This window comes from Callorhinus ursinus, unplaced genomic scaffold (assembly GCF_003265705.2).
Source record: "Callorhinus ursinus isolate GAN/ISIS: 27379988/994484 unplaced genomic scaffold, GSC_fseal_2.0 scaffold34, whole genome shotgun sequence".
NCBI classification, from domain to species: Eukaryota; Metazoa; Chordata; class Mammalia; order Carnivora; family Otariidae; genus Callorhinus; species Callorhinus ursinus.
This window is the reverse complement of record NW_027397096.1, coordinates 14,306,796-14,324,615: the sequence shown is the minus strand read 5'-3', so window position 1 is coordinate 14,324,615 and position 17,820 is coordinate 14,306,796. Positions and strand designations below refer to the sequence as shown.

The window sequence follows — 17,820 nt, the reverse complement described above, 5'->3', positions numbered from 1 at the left end:
CCAGATTCGCCTTTACGGGCCCCTTTAGTGCCCAACAGTGCCCGGCACATTGTTGGTACCCAAAGGACATCTGATGAATCTAGCTGAACACAAATGGGTAGGAGATCTAGGCTAAAGCCCTTTACGAGTAAAGAAACTGGGTTCTAGAGCATGAGAAATATTCTAAACCCATTTTCTCTTTTGGGTAGAACAGGGGCTTATGCCTGTGGCCACTACCCAAGGCCTGGCTTCCTGGCTTTTCCTCAAGCTGACAGGCAGGAGTCTCCTGCAATCAGTCTGGTGTGTTTCCACCCCTCTGGGTAGGGGCTCAATACCAACCAGCCTGACAGCATCCCTCCCCCTTTCTCCAGCCCTATACCGAGACGGGTACACCTGGAGAAGCAGTGCGTTCTCTACCATCAGAGTGAACTGGTGAAGCTTCTGAGATATTAAGCAATCCATCATAACATTTGTGACCGGTTAACTTTAATTTGTCAAAATAAATCTGCAGTATTTTGCATGTTAGTAATACAGTGCTGGTATTGACAGGAAAAATCATCATCTGCTTACATAGAAACCTTCATTTAGGAGCACACCTTAGGAGGGAAGTGGATACACAATAAAAGGCAAATGCAGGCCAAGCAGCGAGCCTTAGAGCATAACAGGCTGGATGTCAGACTTGAGGATTATCTAATACAACTGTTTAGCTGCCCATCTGATAAAGGGAAGCTCTCAACCAGGTTACAACCAGAAAGGGAGAAACCAACTCTGCTTTTTCGTAGCGCGGTGGCCGTCGTGCCTTCAACACTTGGTTGAATCAGTTCATCAGCATCAAAACTCAATTCCAGTTCCAAGACACAGGAGAATCTCACCATACAACCTATTTGGCCCCCCTTTCAGTGGCCTGCTACCACCCCCTTCCTGCCAATTCTCTCCCTCCCAAAAGAAGACACGACGTGGCTTTATTATTGCAGACAAGCTTCTTAAGTGAATAAAGAATGCATACAAAATAGCATTTTAACTGAAGTCATACAATGAAGTCTCACTCCTGTTTATTATACAATGAATTGATAAAACAATCATTTCTAGTATATATATATATATATATTTTTTTTTTAAGAACTAATACTTTCAGGGTTCTGACGACCACACTCTAGCCTGGGGGTAAGGTCCACACCTGCCCCCACTGAGGACTGCTCCTTAGGCCACTGTGGAGGAAGCCTGGGCTGTCTGAATCATGGTGGATGGTGACTGCCAGCCCAGCCAGAGAGATGACAGGTCCCAGCAGGCAGAGCCAGAACCCAGTCCTGGGGCTGCATGCCAGGAAATGTGGGCTTCCTTCAAATGTGGCCACTACCTGCTCAATCCAGGCCTCAGCAGGGCCATGTATGGGCCTTCCCTACACAAGTCCTTCCAGTAGTCCACACATAATGCTCTACAGATTAAAAACAAACCATCTTTGTACTGTGGATAGGAACAGTTGTAACAAAGTCATAGCTACATATTTTTCTCTACATTTTGTTTATTGAGACAAACTAATTAAAAGGCACAAACATAGGGCATGTTTACATGGACATTATAACAAACATATACATTAAAAGTGTAGGAATGTGTTGCCTTCCTGCTAAACAGAAAGTTCCTAAGCTTTTATATATACAAAAGTTGTACAATTTAATGTCCTAAAGTACAAAAGATCATTTATAAAATTATTTTACACTAAGTACTATTTTATTTTTTACTATGTAGTTCAACCCCCTCGAACTGTTTTGTATAATGACACACAGATACCTGTCCCTGATGTAGGAAGTCTGCCTCGGATGTAAGGTATTTGATGCTTGAACTGACACAGTGGGGTATAAACGGAAGTCATCCAGTTTGATAGTCAGTCCTGCAAACATTCTGCAAGATTAATACAACTAAATTCCATTTCTCTTAACTGCAAGATTAAAAAAGAAAAAAAAAACCCCAAAACATATTGCAACTTAAAAAAAATCACAGCGTCTTGGTTTTAGTAACCTTTTTTTAAAAAAACCACAATGCTTTAAAAACATTAATGTGTGGCATGATGGTGTAAAGAGTATCTGTTTCCCTAACTTTTGGTTTCTACTTTATGTACAGAGATAAAACATCCTGCTAAGAAATAAAAAGCACATGTCTTAACGTGCACAATCATTGCTGGGTTTCTACAGGGAGTACAGAGAGCGTCTCCCTGAAAACACCACAAAGCTGATACAAGTGTTTTCTCAAAGAAAAAGAAAAAGTGATGTCCATATTTACAAAGTTGAAAAAATCTGCACAATACTTGATTAAGAAACGGAAGGAAAAATTAAAAAAAAAAGATACACTCTGCTTGTTCTGAAGGGGCATACTACCTAGTTAGTGGTTAGAATAAAAACTGTATACAATTTAATATAAGACATAAACTCTAGTGAGCAACTAACACATATTTCCCTGTTGTAACATCAACAGGCTCTGATTGGGAGAGAGAGGGGCATATCACATCCCAGTGCCTCCAGCATCTTCCAATTTAAAGCAATATATTTTAACTGTTCCAAGTACTCCTTGGCTCCTGAATAGGAGTCCCACTGGCCTCTGTTTGTTAGGAGTCTGCCTGTCCACACGCTTGACTTCTCCTCCGTCAGTTGAGGCCTTTTCTTACCAAAACACAATTTGTATATTTTGGTTTTTTTTATTTATTTTTTATTTTTTTAAAAAGTCAACTACAATGCTATATTCCATCAGGATTAATATGCTGAGCAATATTTACATCTCCAAATATCAGGTCACAATCCCTATTATATGTTGAAGTTAGAATGATAAATTATCATATGCTTTGCATATCAGAGCTGGTATCACCTTTCCCATAGGGAATGCTGCCTGAAATTAACATATTCCCAAAGGTAAAATGCATATTCTCTGAAATGCATTTTATTATGACAATGCATGTATTTACTCATAAAAACAATAAACACAGACAATGCTACACTAGCTCTCTATCTGTGGATTTAGAACTTCAGGTTAAAATCAGCCATCCACCTTTTATAGGGAGAAGAGTTCTGCTAGTGTTTAGAATAAAATGATTTCTTGGGATTAGAAACAGTAATGCCGTTTTTTTATTTTGAAATGGGTTTTGCTTTTTTATGATTGGTTTTAATTCTGGCATTTTACCTTGCCAACTACTATCTTGTTTAAGCAATGCTGTCAGCTAAAAGGAATTTCTGATTAAACTAAAGTGGTCCAGTGATAAGTTACATACACACCCTACTTTGAACAATCCCAGCCAAATTGGAGAAAAATGCTACTACACTATTATTAACTAATGTAATAAAATCTCCCAATTTCATGGTTTACTTTTTGCTTTAATAAACTAAAAGTAAGTTGCTGGTAAATATTTACTTTAACCCATATTTTGATTTTATAATACTGTTTACCAAGGTGGTGATGTAGGCAAAGCTTGGGGTAAGAAAGGCATGCTCTCTACAGGCCTCATTGCTATATTGAGAGGGGCAGCTAACGTCATAGGTGTGGGCAGGTTCATGGGAGACGTGATGGTGACGGGGTGTGCTATATTCACTGGAGCAGTCACAGGGGTGGGGAGGTTGACTGGGGTAGTAAGTGTTAAAGGAGAGGTCATGGATAATGGACTGGTTATAGTTACAGGGTGCCCTATGTTCATTGGGCTGGTTATGTTAACTGCACTTGAAACATTGACTGGACTTCTCATGCTCATTGCAGCTGCCACTGTGACTGGGTTTGACATCGTCCCAGACGACACAGAGGACGTGATATTGAATGGAGTAGTGAGAGTCACGGGTGTCGTAGCAGCCGTGGAGGTTTGGCACAGGTTAGCAGCTTCTAAAATAAGAAGACAAAATGGCCTTTAGACTCCCCAAACAACGAACAAAATTCACAAACAGCTTCTGAATCAACTTTTTTTTAATTAAAAAGGACAAACATTTAATGAACGAAATTATAGTTCTCTACCAAGTGGTCAACAGGAAGGGAGGCTCTTTCTGAGCACAGGACTGGGGGTATGTGAATCTCTTTTCTGACACTATACCTCCCACAAGGCCTTGGGCAACTTGTTTAGCCTGGCACTTTTGGTTTCAAATTTAGATTTACTTACCTACCTCACAGTGATGCTGGAAGACCAGTTAACTTCCGCAAGGCACTCTGGGGGGCAGAGATATCAAGCAGGGCTTAGTATTCTCACTACCACTTCATGCAGGCAGAGCCAACCATCGGCAGACCAGGAGAAAGAGCTTGTTTACAAAGAGCTGGGCCGATGGTCACACAAGAACAGATAATCAGAAAAATCTTCTGGTAAGGCACACTGTAACTAGCGGAGAGAGTTGTGTGTCCTCAATGCTATGTACTCTAAAGCCTCAGAGGTAAAGCTACCTTCTGTTAAGGTGTTACAGATCTGTTAAGTAGGGACTGACAAGCTATTTTCATATCTGTTTATTTCAGTCTTAGAAAAATCGTTTAAACAATCCTGTTGTGGGGCGCCTGGGTGGCTCAGTCGTTAAGCATCTGCCTTCGGCTCAGGTCATGATCCCAGGGTCCTGGGATCAAGCCCCGCATCGGGCTCCCTGCTCCGTGGGAAGCCTGCTTCTCCCTCTCCCACTCCCCCTGCTCGTGTTCCCTCTCCTACTGTGTCTCTTTCTGTCAAATAAATAAAATCTTTAAAACAAAACAAAACAAAACAATCCTGTTGTTTCTGGTTAGGTTTCCTAAGAAAGACAAAATCTCTCTCAGTGGGTTTGTATTCTCCTCTCCATTCCCATTTCTTCTTCACTTTCTGATGCTGACAGAATCACCCACTCTATGCCTAGTGTCATCTAACTGCACATATTATACACATCACCAACCATACCAAGAAGGACTAATTAAGCAAGAAGACCCTGCAGTGATGTGGGGGACCCTGGTCCTTGTTACCCAGCAAAGCCTGGGCACTTCTTTAAGAAAACTTCCCTCAGAGGTGACACCCCCACCCCACCCCTTAACAAAATTCAGCACCACCTGCTGGTGTGTCAGGAAACAGCAGTAAGAAGACAGATGAGTGGGCTAGTTGTGTGTAACTTGGCTGTCAAAATGGAGAAATACATTTGAGACTAAATAAAGATAAAGGTCTGCACACATCCCACACATATGGGTCAAATCACCTCACGCTGACCCTGGAGTCAATAAGCAGCTCTCCCTTGATCAATATGATGAAACTCTGGCAAACTCTATGTCAGGAATTCCCAAACCTGGCTGATGATCAAAATAATTTAACTAGGGAGCTTTTTTTTTTTTTTTTTTTTAAATGGCTTCCCAGGAAATTCAATAGTGAGATTTAGATGAACTTTGGAAATGTGTATTTTTAAAAAGTTCCCGAGATGGCGATCTGAATGTCACTCAGGTTTGGGAACTTACATTACCTTATTTAAAAAAAGAGACCTGCTGACTCAAGTTTAGGTTTTCAGGGCAGAAGTCTCCTTTCCCCCGAAATGTGACATTTTACTAACATGAATACAGAAGTTTCTAACATCAGTGGTCGTTTCCAGAGAGATTCATGCTACAAATGGGAATACAAAAGCATTTTGTTTCATGGAGGTCAGAAGATGAGCTAAACAATTGAGTCTTATTGTGCAAGCAAAATGAAATACAACACCAAATAGAAAAGTGCAGAAAGAAAGAGAAAACCAACCCACTTTTGAGGTGATGGTAGCACTGTTAAGGGTATTCTTTTTTACACCAAAGAAGGGGCTTTCACTCTCACATGTGCCATCACCACCCCTGCCGCCGTCCTGCACTTTTTCCTTTCAGTCTAACATCATCCTTTTCTAGGACTTAAATAATTTTACTCTTACTCCTTCTCTACTGAAACATCCTTCGTAACATGCTTTCACCCACTATGCGACTGTCCTAGCATATATACGTCTTCCTGCCCGCCCCCCCAACCCTTACCTCTTCTCCTAACGATAAAACATTTTATTAAATAATGACAAATCTTCATTTGGAAGAGAGGAGGAAGCAGCCGTTAAGGAAAGATAGAAGGCCTATCTGGCTGCAATGCCAGTAGATGTATGAAAACAGACGCTATTCCTTTTATCTTTATCCAAGTACAGGGTGTTTAGAAGGGATCTGTGGAAGGGAATAGCCGTACTACATGAAAGCAAAGGAGGGAAGAAACTACACAGCAAAGGAATTACAGAGGAGCCTACAGGCAGAGGGTTCCTTATGAATTTAAAATAAAACAGTAAGACAAAGAGGTCTGGAAGGGAAGAAGGAATTTAAGAATCTCTCCCGTGGCTGATGGTACGCTGACAAAATCATTGATTTGAAATGCCCGCACAACAGTCCAGAAGCCAAAGCTCTAAGTATTAAGTTAAAAAAAGCTGTGTGGAAGACGGATACTCCAACGGATTCTTTATACGATATATGAGAGAAAAGCCAACCATTCTCAATTTTAGTAACAATTACAGTAAAGTCCCTAACAACTTAAGTACATACTTAAGCAAATGCCAGCCCCAGTGACAAACTGAATGAGATTAAGGGTGAGACCAAAAGATACCAGCCTTGTAGAGCCAGAAACATGTAATAAATAATACACTGAAGAGCAGAAAGTAGCAAAGTTGTAAGAAAATAAACTTATGTACCATAAGAATATTTCATCCACCCCCAAAAGTGGGAATGTTTTAGAAAGGAAAAAGAGGAGCCCATAATGCATGGAGGTTGACATAAAAATGAGCTCTAAACATACAGAGGGAAGGACCAAATCTGGCTCCAAATTTGTAACAAAAGGAAAATCAAAAGAACACAAAAAGAAGTACTAAGGATTTTTATCTGTTAAAGTAAAAAGACTTATCTGGAAGCTTGGAAATTTGTTGCCGACATAGTGTTTCCAAGTTTCCACAAAGCTAGACCCCCTAAGCTGTGGCTGCCTCACTCAGAGCCGGGCACACTCACGAGCACCCCGGTCCAGCCGTCCTGGGAGCTCTGGCCACCTCCCCTTACCTTTCTTTCTTGCCTTGACAGCTTCTTCCCACAGTCTCAGCGTCTCCACCTGCTTCCCTGGCCAGCTCGTTACATGCTGCTGCTGCTGCTTCTGGCTGCCGGCCTCCTCGCTCATGCACGCTGCCCCAAAGACAAACCACACACGCTACGTTACCTTGAAAACGTGCAGCCAGGTGCTCAAAATCTGAAACTTAGATACTCTGGCTCCTCATGCTTCTCTGAACTTTATCATTTGTCTTGACACAGTTTTTACTACAGAGCATCTTCCTTTGCTGCTTCTGTCTATACTGGTCAAAATAGACAAATTAATAAAAGAAAAATCGAGAGAGCTGGGGAAAACCAATATAAAAGAGAAAAGAATTCTTTGCTATATTAAAAAGCGGGTGTCTTTTAGAACGGAACTTGGGTAAAATCAGCATGGACTCATTTCTGCTCATCAAAATATCTGATAAAGTTGGTCACTTGACCACAACAAGGTACACTAAAAGGAAATTTTTGTAAAGTTAACAAAGTTTGGCGTGCTAGATAATAAACCCAATGTACTGACAAAGAAGCAAAACTGGATGAGATTAGAACACTTTAAACGTTCTTTCCCCACTCACTTTTGGCCACCTATTCTGAGAATTTGATGTTTCTGCTGCATATAGTACATATAGAATAGAATACAGAATTAGGAATAGACTTTCTTCTGGTGGCTAGGGCAATCTCAAAGACAAAGCTGGGGTAAATGTGAGTACTGAATTCCATCCACGAGTCCCTGAAACAGTCTATCTTCAATTCTGAATTTAAAGTAAGTAGAGCACTTACATCTTCGGATGGATATGATATCCCAACTCCACAGATTTGGGTTTGAAAAGCAAACTTAATGATGCCGCTTTCATCTTTAAGGTTATTAAGGGCATGCTATTAACTCAAACAGGAGTTAGGAGACACCAATGCTTAAGAATCTTCTTAACGTTAAATAAAAACAATGAAAATTGCCTCGCAGCAGCTGCAGCTTCCTAGTGCGGCTCCTGCTGCCACAATTCTGAAATACTAGAGCTTTTTATTGGAACTCCATAGAAGAAGGGACACGTTGAAAAATAGTTACAGGGAAATTCTGCTTTTCTAACTTGGGTGTTATTAGTAGACAAGCACAGGACTGAAAGCAAAATTCGTGGAGGGCTTGTCAGTCTGTTTGTATCCATGCAGGTGAGGTATATTTCCAACACCAGTATATACTCTCCACTGACGTGTGTTTACACGCTTTAGTGATAGGAGAAAACATGTAAGATGAATACGAATACAGTGCCGAGAGCATAGTGAAAATACCTTCAGTACATTATAAAAACATCCAGATTTCATTAATCTGAAATGCAACAGAAATACAATCTGAAGTGTCACCTACTTTTACTGATGCCTTGTTTACATGTATTACAGTTGATACTTTGGCTCTGCCCATGTGTCTTTAAGTGGCTGGTGATGTACGCTGCACTCAGAAGCTTCCCACAGATGTTACACGATACCTTGCCTTCGTGGCGCACCATGTGTGTCCGCAGTCTGTCTTTGGTGGCAAAGGCAGCAGTGCACGTCTGCATGAGGGAGGAAAACTTTTTTTAAATATAGACTATCCTGTTCTACTCATTTTAAAGTACGTTATATTCTAGGCATTACCCTATCCGTGTCCACAAGCAGACTGAGTTAGTTGAATTTTAATTGCATGTGTTACCTAGAATCATAATCATAACAAAACATTTGGTGAATTTTAGACCCTTACATTTTGGGGGAAGAATAAATATCAACACAGAATACTGAAAATATGTGAGGTATAGAGTCAGTTAAACCTGGATTTAAATCCAGCTCCTTGATTCATGAAAACAGTGTAACACTGAGCAAATTAACCTAACTGAATTTGTTTCTTCGTCTGTAAAATGAGGATAAAAATACCTACCTCCCAAAATTATTGGTGGGATTAAGAGTCTGGCCCAAGGCCTCGCACATAGCAGGCACTCGCTCAAATGACCCTAGCTTCCTTCCTCAGATTGGATTTTTCTTAGGATTCAAATCACTTACTTAATAAAGTCAGTCATTAACACATTTAACTGAAAGGAGCACAGAAAGACTTCCAGCAATAAACTAAAATTACTGATGTCTAAAAAAGTCATTTGATTTAGCAAAATTCTTAACCTTTTCGTTATCACAACTTAGGTCAAATAAAATCAACAGATTTTCAAACAACTAGAAAATGCTCCAATTTGGCAGACAAACATCCAATAAGTGGTAACATTTGGGAGAAAATTCCTATTTTCTTCTATTACAGTTAAAATCATCAACCCAGAAAATAATTTAAAGCATTTTATTCATTTATTCATTTCAAATACATAATGACCTTTGCAAGACTCTAAATCTTTTTCCTGTAACGATAAATACTGTTGCCTAAGGAAAGGGAAATGTAGCTTAACAAAAACAACACATTTATATTTTTAAATGCTCTTGCCTCACAGAAATAGAAGCTGTCATTTATATTGTATAAAACCAGAATTCAAATGGACCACATTTACTCAAGTCAGTGATTTTAAGACTATTCAAGAACGGTGAGATTTGACTGGCTCAGACCTTCTGGATAATGTGCATTAAGTGCTACACTAAGGATAAGTCATTTTAACTCTTACTTGGCATTTGAAGGGTCTTTCTGTTGAATGGACATGTTTTACGTGACAGCTTAAGTGGTCAGGCCTGTGAAAGAGAGAGTTTCAACAGAAGATGTAATGGAACACACATTGAGAAATGCTACTCACGGTGATGTTTACATGCTTGGCAGCTTTGGGTGGAGGGCATTTTAAAGAAAGCTAGCAGAATTACCAACTCCCCCTCCCCCCAGTGCAAGCCTCCTTACCTCTCTTACCATAAACAAAAATCTTAGTCGTTTACCTGCTAATTTTTCTCTCCTAGTCAACATCAAATCATGTTAGGCCTTGGTTCTTTAAATTATAAAATACCCAAAGTTTTAGTCCTAACACCTGCCAGAGAAAGCTACTACTATATTAACTTTTCTTTAAAAGCCTTTAAAAATGAAAATTAGTGAAATGTTAGTAACCACAGCAAAATAGAAAAGCGTCCTCCTAAGTTATACTAACAGTATTCAAGGTCATCCCAACTTCCAAGTAAGTTTCTTTGATTTGCACAGTGAACCTCATGTCTAGTCACCCGACTAAATTGGAAACCGGTGGTTTTGCAGTGGTAAGAATTATAAATGTGCCAAATGAAGGCCTGAGTACACCAAGGCACTTCTTAGCTGAAATATTAGGCGAATCACTGTCACCACTTGTCAACCACACCAAACTGGAATTAGACCTGGAAGTGTAATACTTTATCTATCAGCAATCTCCTCTAATAACGCAGGCCTGCCCACAGCTATTCTCCTATAAACATTCTAGGTCACAAAGAGACAAAACTGAAGTTCACTGATACCTAATGAAAACAAAAAGCAAAGCAAAACGCAGTACCTCGAGAAGCCCTTCCCACAAACACTGCAAGTATAGGGTTTGGTGATGCCTCCTTCATGAGACCTCACATGGTAAGTCATCCGGTCCTTCCTCTTGAAACGCTGATTACAAACAGGACACTCGAAGGGCTTTTCGTCCGAATGGGAGAGCTTGTGCCGATTGAGGTGGTACACATCTCGGAAAGCCTTCCCACACATCTCACAAGCATGGTTCTTCTTGACAGGCTTACTGGGTTTCTTGACAGACTGGGTCACGGGCATAGCTGTGGTGCTGGCACTGCTGCTGGGGTTGGTGCCCGAGGAAGATGTAGTGACTGTTGATAAGATGCCAGCAATGGTCGAGACCAACGAAGTTCTGCTGCTGTCCCCAGCGATGGTGGAGATGAGGGGAACCACCGTGGTGGGGGTTTTCTTTGACCGGGACACCAACTTGATCCCTGTGTGGCAGGACTCGTGGCGCCTCAGGTGATAGCTGTCCCTGAAAGCTTTACTGCAGTAAGTGCACACAAATGAAGTTTTGGGTTTTTCTTTTTTAATCCCAATGGCATCCTTTAATGTTTCTGGCGCTGCTTGAGGTTTCTGAGTTATTGGTATTGGAAGCAATGGTTTCTGATCAGGGGGCTCCACAGCAGAGCTCAGGAGGGGCAGCAAGCTGTTCTGTGCTGCCTGCTGTTGGTGATGGGAGGCTTCATGGGCCTAAAACCAAACATTTACACTTCAGAAACTCAGCCTCGCAAAACGGCCTTCAAAATTCAACATGCTCCAGACAACAGAGACCAGAAGAAACAATCAAAGAGCCCATAAGCTACTCCCTACAGTAGAAATCCAGCAACCACCTAGTTACCCTCAGAGCTCCCAATACAAATAAAATCACTGTGCACACAACAAAACTTTTATGACTAAGTTGCTCACAGTGATCTTGCTTTCAAACAGCTGACTACACACCATCCTGGTTCAGAAGGGACATACCAGCTGATGAAGTCAGTTTGCATTAGTCTGTGAGTGCTGAAACCAAGTTTAAATAACTTGTCAAAAAAATTACACTCCAGACTTAAGTATTTGCCAGTACCTTACTGCAGTAATGCACACACTATACACTCACACACATACATGTAATCATCGTCTATTTTACCTAGGAAAAGAAAGGCACTGTCTCTCCCTTTCCATTAGAAAAGTCACTTAGTGACTAAGGAAGGAGGCTGTTGCTAGGTGATAAAAGAAACTTAGCTCTCTGAATATATGCACTATTTGTTAAGTTTACTTTTAAAGTTTTCACTTAACTTTCCTACTAAAAGATTTGATTGAAATGAAACCTGCTATTAATCAGCCTGGAAGGCATCTGTGAAGGTAGCCTACAGCAAAACACCTGTCAGTTGTTTCTCAGTTCATTTAATCTTACACTAGAAATCTGCATCCTTTTAAAACAACACTAGTTGTTCAAACCCTAAACTCTCAAAGACAGACTAGCAAGAGAAAACAAACTGTAAATAATTAAAATTCCTTTCATCTTCATCTTCTTCCAGCACTTATATGTTTCATTAAAGTATTAGACATTTGCTGTTATAATGTCCTTCTCCACTCCAGAACTGGACACTGTCTGGAAATTTTCTTTAGCTGCACTGAAACCAAAATTTCATTGTGGATCAGGTTCTTGGTATTTATGAATAGTTACTCTCTTGATTTTGATTCTTTCAAAATTCTCCAGACTGATAAAACATTTAGGCAATGATGGAAAAAATTCCTGAAATAGTTCTTCCTGATACGTTGTACTTTACCAACGTTATTTTTGAAACTTTTTTGACAGTGAGCCCAAGCCCCTATGCTTGAGTTCTGTAATCCTAAAAGGATACACGCACCCAGATGTAAGAGTTCCAAATATTTTAAGCACACAACATCCTAGGAGGGTCCCATCCTATCATCTTAAAGACACTCTAGTCACTTATTTAGCCTTCTCATTCTATAATCACAAGTCCTACAGTTAACTTGATTAAAACAAGGAGACAGACACACACATTCACACAGAGCTTCTTCTCCCCTAATGGATAAGAATATCTACCACACAGCTCCATATTTACTTGATGGCAGTACAACAGCTAAGCCTGGAACCAAGTCTCCTCCAAATCTTTAGGAGGTGTAGTATTCAAAGTTACCAGTTCCAATTTAATAATTTTGGTTGAATCCCCCTTTGAGTCCTGGAAGTACTCACAGAAATTGTGTGCTTGCCTATGAGTATCTTTCTGGACTCAGGGATTATACCGAATTACAGTCCACTTTTAATTTAATTTATGGAGCTCCTGTAAATCTGTCTGCCCGTGAGACATGAGTGGAAACTTTACAGAATTTGGATGCAAATCTTACCCCCTTTCCAACCTGGCTGTAGGATACCCAAGTTTCCATACAGTATACAAACAGTTAATAGCTGAAGATAGCTCAAGATATACAATTTCAAAGGCTAACAGATCAGATAATAGGGAATGCAAATCTTCTGGACAAAGTTCAGACTTATAGTGTTTAGAGGCATTTTTCAATTCTAAACAACCATTAGTTCGATGGAGTACTAAAAGCACTTACTGCCATTTTACCAATTCAGATGTCTGTGGCAACATAAAGTATTTTTACAGCATTGCTGAAGCTCACTCTCACACGAGGGTCACACCAGGTCCCTGCTTCTTGGGTGAAATGCTGTAGAATGCCTCGACCACTACGGGAATCACTCTCTGAGGATTCCTAGGATCCCCACACTTCTACATGAAGCCTTCTAAGAGGGGAACTGGGTTTCCCCAACTTGTTCTCTGAGGGAGAGACAGAGTAAAATAACAACCATGGCCTGCCTTCAGTTAAGTGATTAAAAAAAAAAAAAAAAGAACTTCTGGGTAGACTTTTATTTGACTAGTATCATCAAACCAAAGCTTTTATTTTATCTCCCATCTCTTTCAACTTTAAGGCTTTTTTAACCCTGCCCAAGCTTTCCTTATTCTGGGGTTGGCAAAAAAACAAAACAGAAATGTTATTTCATCACCCAGGGTAGTAGGATATAGCACCATGAAATCTCCAGTGCCAGAGGGCAAAAAATTTTGTACTGAAACAAATTAGCATCAGTGAGTCATATCTTGAATGTCCTGTTAGGAGAATCATCCATCAAACATCTTAACAGCTATGGCTTTCACTTTCCACCAGGTTATCTGGAAAGCAAGCAGGTATTAAATTGTTTTAAAATATAAATTCAATAGTATGCTCTAGGAAACAAACAAGAGAGTTTAACTCTCCCATTTCCCCAGTAAAAATTACTTAAAACTGAAACTGAGTAAGTCTATTCATACCTTTCCATAGAAAAGACTGAAATATTCTCTTTACCCATTCAACTGTCCTCGGCTCTAAATTATTTTTCCAACAATTTTCACTGCACACATTGCCAAGCCCAGGATCAATTATTAGCTTTCACACTTCTCCATCAGGTGGAAAAAAAGATTTTAATTGCTGAAAAAAATTAAATAATATAAAATCTAATTAACAAGTTGATCAATAAATGCTTGGCATTTGTCTTATCCAGAAAAAGAATAAAAGTATTCCAAAAGATTGTTCAACTAACTTTCCAAAAATTAGTTATAGGTTTTCTTTCTTTACATAAAGAACTCTTTTTTTTTTCAATCTCCATGAAGTTTACGGACAGCAGGTTTAACATGGTAACTAATACGGTAAATCTAAATCATTCCTCACATGAAAATCACTTAGGTGGCCCGTTAATCCCATTTTTAAATGACCATTTGAAAGCTTTTTCTAGAGAGGGCATTTGCCACCTTTACACCAATCTGGATGCCAACTAGTTATATATCGTATCTTTCCCAATGCATTTTTAAGTTGACTTAAAGCATGATAAAACAATACCAGATCAGAATGACAAAAAGAAGTTTGTGAGTTCCATAATTTTGCGTATTTTCAATTTTAAGAAGCCAGAATATTTCAATTAACTACTTAAAAATCAAATTACTCACATTTGAAAGAAAATATGTCTTAAAACAATAAATCAGCTTTACACAATAGGTAATGTTTGAATTATCCAATTCCTGTATTAACTCCACTGGGATGGGTCCAGTGACTGGGAGGATTTTTTGAAAATTCTGCATCCATTTCTGGTTAGTTTCAAAAGGTCTCAAGCGCCCAAGCAACGCGTCTGGGATTTCACGAAGTTATTCAAAGAAGGAAAATAACCCAGAGAGGCGGGAAGAACGCATTTAAAGTGACAAGCTTCCTAACCTCCTCCGGTTCCGAAGTTTCCCCGTGAGCTCATCACTACTGCCCACTAAGTGCTTCGTTTGCAAATAGAAATGAAGCAGGGAAAAAATAAGCCTCGGTCTTCCCAACAGGGGTCCCCCACCTAAAACGGGCGGGCAAGAAGACTGCCAACGTATCGGCTACAGGCACTTTCAAGTTTCTTGCAAAAAGTGTAGACCAACACCCCAACGAATGACTCATCTGGGGGCTTTGTAAGCCGACTTTGTTTGCTCTCTCCACTTTCCGTCTCCCCCACTTGGCTGGAGGAAACGTTCGAGGTGGGACGAGAGGGAAAAGCGCTCCGGGAGAAGGTCGGGCCTCCTGGAGTCCCGGCCCCCACCGCTCCCCCCGGCCCGGCCCGGCTGGGGGATTCCCCGGGCTGAATGGGACGGCGGGAGAGCTGGACAGAGGGAGAGGGTGTCAGCTGCCAAGGCTCGGCAAAGGCTTACGAGAGAAAAAATGTAAATCCAGTAAAAAAGTTTGGGAGGGGATACTCACTCACAACACCCCCCAACAGGGTAAACACACGGGGGGGCGGCGGGAAGGGGGAGTGGCGGGGAACCCAGGGATACCCGCTATTCGCAGGGATGGGGGGGTCAGAAAGTCAACACACACACACACGCGCGCACACACACACACACACACAAAAAGGGGAGAGGAAGGTGAAAAGGAAGGAGAGCGAGCGAAAGATGGATGAAGTGCGTCTGTGTGTGGGGGGGTCTCAGAGTAGGACCTGGGGACCCCCCTCGCCCCACGATGCGGGCCCGGGGCGGGCGCGCTGTGGCCAAGCGGCCCGCGCTATCCAGCGGCCCGGCGCCCTCCTTTCTCTGGGCCGCGGGTGGTGACAGCGACCGGCCTCCTCCCTTCCCCTTCAGGGCGGGAGGGAAGGGTGTGTGCGTGAGTGTGCTGGGGGGGCCCGGGGTTCACCCTGAGGCCTGCTTTCTCCCCCGCACCCCGTGAGGCCGCCTCCTTTCACCTCAGCAGCCCCGCTCCGCCGGGGCGGGCGGGCGGAAAAACAAAGGGGGATTAAGGCCGGGCCGGAGAGCGGAGCCGGGAGGGAGGGGAGGAGGAGCGCCCGCCCGCCCGCCCGCCAGCCCGGGGCCCGGCCCCCCTGTCCCCCCGTGCCCCCCCGGGGGGGGCCCCCAGTACCTGGAACAGGAACGCGGTCCAGTTGGCCTCCATGGCTGCGGCGGCCGACCCCCCTCCTCCCCACTCCCCCCGCTCGGGGAGCCTCCTCAGCCGGAGGAGGCGACAACAAAGCGGCGGCGGCGGCGGCGGCAGCGGCAGCGGCGGCTCAACATGGCAGCGCCGAGCGCGGCCACTTCCGGTAACCTCCGGGACGCACCACCGCCGCGGCGAGCGCGGGCGGGGGGGGAGCCCCGACCCGGCCGCCGCCGCCCCCAGCCGCCCGGACCCCTTCTGGGCGTCCCCGCCGCAGGTTCGCCGCCTCGGAGCTCAGCCAGTGCCCGCCGGCGGTGGGGTCAGGGCCCCCGCGGGGGGGCTGGGGTGGGGCCGGGGGCGGGGATGGGGCGCGGCGTCCCCCCCCGCGGGGGTGTGTGGTGCTGCGGTCCGCGGCTCAGGCAGCTGGAGCAGGGGGAGCGCAGGAGAGAAGATGGAGGACGCCAGGGTCTGGCGCGGGCTCGCTGGGCATGGCTGGGCCCTCTCCCGGGACTCAAACACGGTGCCCAGCAGCGTCGCGTTCCTGTCAGACCCTCGGCGGAAGGCACAGGCCACGGCGGTCACCCGGCTCCTCAGTCCCATATGCACAGCACAGCCCGCGCCTCCAAATTGGGGGAAGCCCCTAGGACTTCGCATGTCCCTCCCCTCTGATATTTCATCCCCAGCCAGCCAAACTCTCCGCACTCCTGCTACAATATGCGTCTACCTCTGAGTGGCCTTCCAACTCTAGCAAGGAATCCCACTGGGGTGCAGCCTCAGATCCTCCCAGCTGAGGGAAACACTTCCCACGCGTCGAGATGTCATTACTGGCTTATTCTTGGGTGAAGGGCTGAGCTTTCCCATCCTCCCCTTAACTCCAGATAGGATATGAAATTTTACCCGAACATCCCTCTCTCCCGCCAAAAAAATTTAAAAAATAAAAACAAGCGAGAAAGTATAGACAAGAAATCATTTTAGTCCTTTAGTACAGTCTGCTCCCTCACCCCACAAAACAAAAATCAAACTTGTGGTTGGACGGCGTCAGATGTCACTGAGGTGACCCCAGCCTCTGTTTGCAGTTCCAAGTCTTCCGCGTAGGTGTCACTGCTACTGGAACTTTGTATGATGATGTCCTGAACGTTTGCTATCCTTTCCTCACAGGGAGGTAGCTACTGGGAATATCAGAGACAAGCTATTATTAAACAAGTGTCTCAAGTCCAAGAAGTCTCCTGTGGCGGGAAATGAGGGGGCAGGCTGTATCAGTGATATTTTTATAAACCCTGGCTTAAAAAAATTCCTCAGATGGTCACATTATTTCAAGACTTCAACATCTTTCATAACCAACTGTCTCTTATCTCAGACACTCCATTTATTCCTCTCCGGACACATTCTAATCAAGGTCACCATCTTGAACTTCCCCTATACTTACACAATAGAAATAATACGGTTGCAGAATTCTATTCGTAAAAGAAACTAAAGAGATATAGTAATCTGACAGTCTGTGTTTCCCTTCTATCCACTACACATGTATAACCCCTCCCACTGTTTCCTTCCCTCAGTCACCAGAATGAAGGGGCTGGAAACGTTGGCCTGGTTCCTTTTAGAGTCGATTCCCTATTGGACATTGCTTGGAGGCCTTGGGGATGAATGAGAAGTTCTGCAGTATGGATCAGTAGCAGAAGCAGGTAGCACATCAAGGACCAGGTCAGCCTAAGACAGGAGGGGACAGAAAATGATGAAATGTGTTTCTCACACATCCCTCAGCTAAGCTGCTACAGTGGCCCCTAGGTCTCCTATAAAAATGTCCATTCCTCTCTTTGGGGAGAAAAAATGTTTTAGGTTTATATGCACATGCAAGATAAGGAGTGAACTAAGATGTAAAACTAAGGAATTAACTAGGTAAACTAAAACCTTTGTTCCGACCT

At 43.1% G+C, this 17,820-nt stretch overlaps 1 protein-coding gene across 6 annotated transcripts; it reads right to left on the bottom strand.

Moving 5' to 3' along the window:
- Nucleotides 1–443: 443 nt before the first annotated feature.
- On the bottom strand, nt 444–16,197 carry VEZF1 (vascular endothelial zinc finger 1). 6 transcript variants are annotated; one of them, XM_025851150.2, is made up of 8 exons: nt 15,887–16,188; nt 13,820–13,942; nt 13,037–13,257; nt 10,467–11,161; nt 9,633–9,696; nt 8,369–8,570; nt 6,982–7,101; nt 444–3,834 (listed from the first exon to the last, which is right to left on the bottom strand). In XM_025851150.2, the coding sequence occupies exons 3-8, from the start codon at nt 13,040–13,042 to the stop codon at nt 3,407–3,409; spliced, it is 1,515 nt and encodes a 504-aa protein (XP_025706935.1). In that variant the 5' UTR covers nt 13,043–13,257; nt 13,820–13,942; nt 15,887–16,188; the 3' UTR covers nt 444–3,406. The 6 variants fall into 6 exon arrangements, with proteins under 6 accessions (XP_025706935.1, XP_025706936.1, XP_025706933.1 ...); XM_025851151.2 differs by lacking the exon at nt 13,820–13,942; XM_025851153.2 differs by lacking the exons at nt 13,037–13,257; nt 13,820–13,942 and adding an exon at nt 4,110–4,152 and having other exon boundaries at nt 3,693–3,834; nt 15,887–16,197.
- Nucleotides 16,198–17,820: the final 1,623 nt, after the last annotated feature.

Excerpts from the sequence above, each read along its gene's own strand:
- VEZF1 (XM_025851148.2), bottom strand. The coding sequence starts at position 15,919 with ATGGAGGCCAACTGGACCGCGTTCCTGTTCCAG. Across the intron at positions 11,162-15,886 it reads GGACCGCGTTCCTGTTCCAG|GCCCATGAAGCCTCCCATCA; the intron begins GTACTGGGGGCC and ends GTTTGGTTTTAG. Across the intron at positions 9,697-10,466 it reads TGTGGGAAGGGCTTCTCGAG|GCCTGACCACTTAAGCTGTC; the intron begins GTACTGCGTTTT and ends TCTCTTTCACAG.